We start from the raw sequence: 7,444 nt of genomic DNA, 5'->3' as shown, positions 1-7,444 counted from the left end.
CTGCAAAGGTCTGGTTCCTGAGATTGCCTTAGTTTGTAGGCATCTTGCCTGCTTCCCAGGTACCCTGCGCACACCTGAAGGAACCATTTGAAATAGTTGCAAACCATTGAAGTAGTGGAAACCCTGCCTGTTGATGAAGCCTGGTCTGTGGGAGCCTTGATGCCCACATGTGTACAGTTGATGACACCGTGCACCAAAGCAAACCCAGCGACGGCCGCGAATCCAATGGCCCTCTCGGTTTGACCTTCTGGGTCGGTACGAAGGTGTGTATTGGCTGGCCCTCTTGAAGATGGCATTGGTGACCATCTTGATACAGCAACAAGTCACAGACTGAGATATTCCTCACATATCTCCAGAGCATCCCTGGAATGATCCTGATGCATAGAAATTCAGTGCCACGATGACCTTCAGCATCACAGGCACTTTGTGGCCACCACTTCCCATAGGGTTTAGCTCTTCCTCCACGATGGCACACAGGTCTGAGTCATAGAGTCATAGAGTTATACAGCACAGAAACAGGCCCTTTGGCCCATCATATCTGTGCCAGCCATCAAGCACCTAACTATTCTAGTCCCATTTTCCAGCACTTGGCCCATAGCTTTGTATGCTATGGCATTTCAAGTGCTCATCTAAATACTTCTTAAATTTTGTGATGGTTCCTACCTCTACCAACACTTCAGGCAGTGTGGTCCAGATTCCAACCACCCTCTGGGTGAAAAAATGTTTCCTCAAAACCCCTCTAAACCTCCTTCCCCTTACCTTAAATCTATGCCCCCTGGTTATTGACCCCTCCGCTAAGGGAAAAAAGTCTCTTCCTATCTAACCTATCAATGCCCCTCATAATTTTGTATACCTCACTCATGTCCCCCTTTATCCTTCTCTGTTCTAAGGAAAACAACCCTAGCCTTTTCAGTCTCTCTTCATAGCTGAAATGCTCCAGCCAAGGCAACATCCTGGTGAATCTCCTCTGCACCCTCTCCAGTGCAATCACATCCTTCCTATAGTGTGGTGCTCAGAACTGTACTCCAGCTGTGGCCTAACTAGCATTTTATACAGCTCCATCATAACCTCCTTGCTCTTATATTATATGCCTCAGCTAATAAAGGCAAGTATCCCATATGCCTTCCTAACCACCTTATCTACCTGTGCTGCTGCCTTCTATGGACAAGTACACCAAGGTCCCTCTGACCCGATTTACTTGCTAGTGTCCTACCATCCATTGTATATTCCCTTGCCTTGTAAGTCCTCCCAGAATGCATCACCTCACACTTCTCAGGATTAAATTCCATTTGCCACAGCTCCGCCCATCTTACCAGCCCATCTATATCATCCTGTAATCTAAGGCTTTTTATCTACTTTTAAGCCCGCTAAAACATTTAATACTTCCTCCCTTTCAATGTTAATATGTTCAAGTATATCGCAATCCCCCTCCCTGATCTCTACACCTACATCGTCGTTCTCCACAGTGAAAACAGATGAAAAGTAATCATTTAAAACCTCACCTATGTCCTCTGGTTTCACACACAGATTGGCACTTTGGTCCCTAATGGGCCGTATTCTTTCCCTGGATATCCTCTTGCCCTTAATATACTTATAAAACGTCTTAGGATTTTCCTGTATATTGACTGCCAATGTTTTTTCATGTCCCCTCTTCGCTCTCCTAATTACTTTTTTAAGTACCCCCCTTACAATTTCTATACTCCTCTAATGCCTCCTCTGTTTTCAGTGCTCCGAATCTGCCATAAGCCTCCTTTTGTTTCCTGATCCAATACTCTATATCCCTTGACATCCAGGGTTCCCCGGACTTGATGGTCCTACCCTTCACCTTAATGGGTATATGTTGGCTCTGAATGCTCACTATTTCCTCTTTGAATGACTCCCACTGGCCTTATGTAGACTTTCCTACAAGTCGCTGCTCCCAGTCCACTTTGGCCAGATCCTGTTTTATCAAATTGTAATCGGCCTTCCCCCAATTCAGTACCTTTATTTCTGGCCCGTCTTTGTCCTTTTCCATAACTACCTTAAATCTTAAAGAGTTATGGTCACTATCCCTGAAATGCTCCCCCATTGATACTTCTACCACTTGCCCAGCTTCATTCCCCAGCATTAGGTCCAGTACTGTCCCTTCTCTTGTAGGACTTTCTACGTACTGGCTCAAAAAGCTCTCCTGTATGCATTTTAAGAATTCTTCCTGCTTTAAGTCTTTTGCACTAAGGCTATCCCAGTTGATATTAGGTAAGTTGAAATCCCCTACTATTATTACCCTATTATTTTTACACCTCTCTGAGATTTGCCTACATATCTGTTCCTCTAGCTCTCCCTGACTGTTTGGAGGCCTGTAATACACGCCCAGCCAAGTGATTGCCCCCCTTTTGTTCTTAAGTTCTACCCATATGGCCTCATTTGAGGGACCTTCTAAAATATCATCCCTCCTTACTGCAGTAATTGACTCTTTGATCAACAGTGCAATACCACCTCCTCTTTTATCCCCTCCCCTATCACGCCTGAAGATTCTATACCCTGGAATATTGAGTTGCCAGTCCTGCTCCTCCCTCAGCCATGTCTCTATAATAGCAATAATATCATAATCCCATGTGCTAATCAATGCCCTCAATTCATCTGCCTTATTAGTAAGACTCCTTGCATTAAAGTATATGCAATCCAGCCTTGCATTTTTCACTTCTATATTTGTTTCTCTTCGATATTTGGCTGTGCCACACCCCCTACTGTACCTCCACTCTGTATCCCATCCCCCTGCCAAATTAGTCTGTGACCGCCTCCCTGGAGAAGTGCAGTCTTCGGCAACACTGCTTCTTCAACACTTGCAGGAAGATAAGCCTCTGATGGTAGACCCTCTCTGGTGGGTAACCTCTTCTGCTCACAAGAGGCTGGTTGCATGCCCCTTTGAGTCCTTCTCCTCTGTGCCCCCTCCGAGGCTGAAGCTCCTGGTGGCCCTCAGGTTGCTGCTGGCCTGCGGCCTGTGGTTGCAACTCTGTCCCTCTGCAGTGCTCCTCCTCATTGGAAGTCTTGATGCCTAAATGAATGAGTTGCATCAAAGATGGCTGCACTCAGTTTCCAGGGCCTCTCACCCCACTGCTCTATTCCGACATGGCACTCCTGCTGCTTTCCAGCACAATACCCTCCGGCCAGCCCAGCTTCCCTTTGGAATATCTAGTTGCGATGTAAAGACATTAGGCTTCCCTTCTGATGCCTTTCGTTGCAATATTAAAACTCCTCCCACCTCCCATCTGTCACCATGAGGTTGGTAAAATCCAACCCTATGTTTCTCTCACCTCATATGTTGCTTGACCTGCTGTTTTTGAAGCATTTTCTGTTATTATTTCAGATTTCCAGCATCCACAGTATTTTGCTTTCTTTTTATTTAGTCACAGAATATTTCTCTGCGAATGGTGCATTGTCCAGCTCCTAGCAATTGCGAACATTTTTAAATCGTTCATGATGTAACGAATGGTTCATCGTTCACCTTCTGACGCTTAAGCAATTTGGGTTTTTATTTTCAGTTAGACTTGTCACAAATTTTCAGTATATAACAGTGATTTCACTTACCTGAAGGAAACAACTTTGCAACTTGAAAATGTTGCATTAATTTTGCTCTTGTTGAAAAGGTCAGTGAGCTGCAATAAATTCACAATTGTAGTGTTAGTCAGAGAAGTTCTCCATGACAGTAAAAACATTTTTGTTAATTTTTTTATATTCAATGTTGCCCCACTAACTTATCTGGAAAGTAATAATTGTTAGTGTAATATATTTGTTACCTGGTGAGAGATACTATTTGATGCATAATTGTACAGTGAGGAACTGGAATCTTGTAGAGTTTGTGTAAACTCTAAGTTAGTGATAACAAAGGTCACGTTGAATTCAATGGACTTCACCTCCAGGCTTGGAGTTTTTGTTGTGATCACAGTTGGTGGTATTGCTATCAGGAGACATTAGGAGAACATTAGACTGAGAATACAATGGACATCAGCATTTCTATAGAATCACAGTATGGTACAGAACAGAAGGAAGCGATTTGGCCCATTGTGCCTATTTCAGCTCTTGGAAAGAACTGCCCAATTAGTCTAATTTCCCTGCCCTTTCCCCATAGATCTCCAATTTTTCCCCCTTCAAATATTTACCCAATTCCCTTTTGAATATTGCTATTGAAACTTTAATTACAATAATTCTTGTCTGGAGGCAAAATAAGCAAAAATGTGTAAATATTTACAATCTGCCTGTAAACTAACAGTACTGTAATTGCTTTAGTTCCTTCACAGGAGATAAGACACTTTGAAATTACCCCATTTCATAGAATTATAGAATGATACAGTGCAGAAGGCCATTTGGCCCATCATGGCTGTGCCAGCTCTTTGTTACAGCTGTCGGGCTGAATTTTACCTTAGGCAGACGGGAATTCGCCACCGACGTGAAGGTTGGTGGCGAACCCGCTTCCGCCTAGCCTGGGGATCCGTCCCATATCTTACGGATCCCTGGGCTTTAATTGTCCCGAGGCGGGACCTCCACGCACTTGAGGGAGGAGGTCCCACCTCTGTGAGCTGCCGGCCAATCAGCGGGCCGGCAGCTCTTAGTCCCAGCAGTGCCACCGGGAGCGGTGGCCACTGCTAGGACTGCAGCCCAGCCGACACCAAGGAGCCTGGAGGGGAGATAAGTTAAGGTTGCCTCACCAGGGTGAATCAGTCTTCCCTGGTGAGGCTGGAGTGGTCGTTTGGGGGGAGGGGGATGTCTTGGGTCCTGGGGGTGGCTTGGGAGGCGGGGGCGGCCCTCGGGCACCCTGTGCCTGATTGCCATGGCACCCCCCCCCGGGGTGCGGAAAGGCCGGCAGCTATCGCTGGGCGGCCTTTGACGTCCCCAGCACGCCTGTTTGCCACAGGTAAAATACCCGTGGAGACAGGCAAGAGCCCTTAAGTGGACGTTAAGTGGCCACTTAAGGACCTTATTTGGCCTCGGGCGGGCCATTTCCCACCCTCCGCCCGATGCCGTAAACATGGCTGGAGATGGAAGTGGGGCCGGTAGTCTTCCCAGAGCCTTCCGCTCAATTTTTCGCCGCCCCCATGCCACCATCCGACCCGCTGGGGCGGCTTAAAATTCAGTCCATCAAATTGAGTAAGTGAATTTATTTGGAGCAGTCCATATTGTCCTCATTGTAACCCACATTGTTGATTGCCTGGAAATACTTTTGAATATAATTCTTCTTTGTTGTTAAGTAGATACTACCAACCTAAATGAAAGAAGCGCCAGGACCATCTCATAGCATTTATATGCTCTAAAACTGAGAGAACTAGAAGTATCAGGGATAACTAAAGACCATGTAATCATTAAAGCTATTTCCTCCAGCAAGCTATTCTCCTAACTCAACATCCAGCTGTATTTTGACCATCACCATTGTTTTTGTCTCTACTGCCTTGTTTGCTAAATCCTTCTGAACATTTAATATTCCTTGAAGCTTTTCCTTTCCTAATTTAACCTTTTACTGATTTCCAGTTGTTTTGTTTGATCCAGTTTCTTGGTTTAGTTTGAAGTAACATTACGGTTTTACCCTATCTATACCATTCCATGTTTTGAAGAAAAAGAGAGATTATAAAGCTATATAGTGGTGATTAGATTAATAATTAATGGTAGTTTTAATTAGCTTGACATCCACTGGAAGATTCCTGTTGATAAATTCACAAAATCATAGCTTCCCAGCCAGGAGCTGCATTCAAAGGGAGCATGGGTTGGGGATAATAATACACTGTTTCCTTTGCTGCAGTGATACTCACCAGTCAGACCTCTTCTCCATGTGATTTTTTTTTAAATCTAGGAAGACGACAACTGAACATGCTCAAAATTATCTGAATTGCCATAAAGCAAGACTGAGAGGTTTCAGCTTTGGGAGTTCGTGTGAAACCATTGCTCGTGTGAAAGCTGATTTGAAAGAGAGAAGCGATACCACTTGCAGCAGTATATGAAATATCTAATCATTGTGGTGTAATCTGCTGCTTTGCTGCTTGAGGGTACAGTTGTTGTCAATGAAAATAAGAAAATGGCAATGTAGAATACATGTTTACAGCTGAGGAAAAGATCAGCATGCAGGACATCCCAAGGAACTTAATATTGAATAAGTGACAGGAACTCACCAAAATTAATGTAATTAAAACAACAGTCATGAAGAAAATAATGGTGCTAAAGAGCAACAAATCCCCAGGACCAGATCGTTTCCATCCCAGAGATTTTAAATTAAGTAGGTGGCAACATTGCAAATTCTCTAACAATAATCTTCCAAAGTTCTCTTGATTCAGGAACTGTTCTTTTATATTGGAAAATTGTGCATGTTGCTCTGCTATTTAAGAAATGGGAGAGAGGGAAACCGGGGAATTATAGGCCAATTAGTCTAACATCTGTTGTTGAGAAATTATGGCCTCGTCTATTTGTGTACGAATGCTCAATACACGGAATTACATGGAATGCATAAAACAGAAACAGGCCATTCAAACTGGTCTGTGCAGTCTCTATACTCTACAGGAGTCTCCTCTCATTCTAATTACATCTTCAAACTCAGCCCCCATATCCCTCTATTCTCTTCTTCCTCAGTATAGTGACCTGAAATTCCACTGACAGCAGAGATATTAAAACACATTTATTGTGAAGGGAGTTAACACATCTCTAAAGAATGTGCTTATGATTTGCCTAACATGCTGAAAAAGTCTTCTTGTTATGATCCCTGTCTCAGGTCAGACAGTTGTGAAATTATATGTGAAACTGGTTCAATTTTACTTTTGTAGAAATATTAAAGGGCAATATTAACTGAAAGAGAGATAATTATTATACTTACTGGCTAAAGCAGCTGATTCATGGTAACCTGAAAAAAAATGAGGAAAAGATGACTTAAGCTGTTCAAAAGCTTTCTGATAAACATGAATTAATTACATGAGTTTGAAATAAATGATGTTACCACTGTTGCTTATATGTGATGGCTTAGATAAGATGTTTCACACTTAATTAGAAACTGTTTCAAAATGCTAAAATGAAGTCTCATCATCAGGATTCTTCTTAAAAATGGAAGTTTTAATAACCTGTATTTTGATTCTTTTACCTCTTTGATTTCGGAATGAATGAGCAAGAGCCAGAAGACCAGTAATGAGTGGGTAAGAGTCAATAGAGCAAGATAAGTCAACAGACCAGGAGGGAATGACAGATAGCAGATCAGAAGTGAGAGGCAGAAGATCATCAGTGAGAGAGGTAGCAGATCAGGAGTGAGGCAAGACTGTGAATGGGAGCAGACCCAGAATAGCGGAGAACCAGCAGTCCAGGGGTAAGGGTGAACCGGGAGATTCAGAGCATCACTTGCGAGAGAGATGGTGGCAGGATCACAGTGCAACTGGAAAATGCCTATAAAATAAAGTCTTAACTGGTTACAGTGTAAGTAAAAATAAATATGATTTTA

General features: G+C 43.3%; 1 protein-coding gene across 1 annotated transcript in view; it reads right to left on the bottom strand.

Moving 5' to 3' along the window:
• Window positions 1–342: 342 nt before the first annotated feature.
• LOC137351445 (pneumococcal serine-rich repeat protein-like) overlaps window positions 343–7,444 on the bottom strand; it is a 74,574-nt gene continuing 67,472 nt past the window's right edge. The window contains exons 126-130 of the mRNA XM_068015891.1: window positions 6,833–6,859; window positions 3,811–3,937; window positions 3,568–3,635; window positions 2,870–3,034; window positions 343–479 (exon numbers count right to left, since the gene is read on the bottom strand). Coding sequence (XP_067871992.1) covers window positions 343–479; window positions 2,870–3,034; window positions 3,568–3,635; window positions 3,811–3,937; window positions 6,833–6,859 — 524 coding nt within the window. The remainder of the gene's footprint in view (window positions 480–2,869; window positions 3,035–3,567; window positions 3,636–3,810; window positions 3,938–6,832; window positions 6,860–7,444) is intronic.

This window comes from Heterodontus francisci, chromosome 36, assembly GCF_036365525.1.
Source record: "Heterodontus francisci isolate sHetFra1 chromosome 36, sHetFra1.hap1, whole genome shotgun sequence".
Taxonomy (NCBI): domain Eukaryota; kingdom Metazoa; phylum Chordata; class Chondrichthyes; order Heterodontiformes; family Heterodontidae; genus Heterodontus; species Heterodontus francisci.
This window is presented reverse-complemented; position numbering and strand designations above follow the sequence as displayed.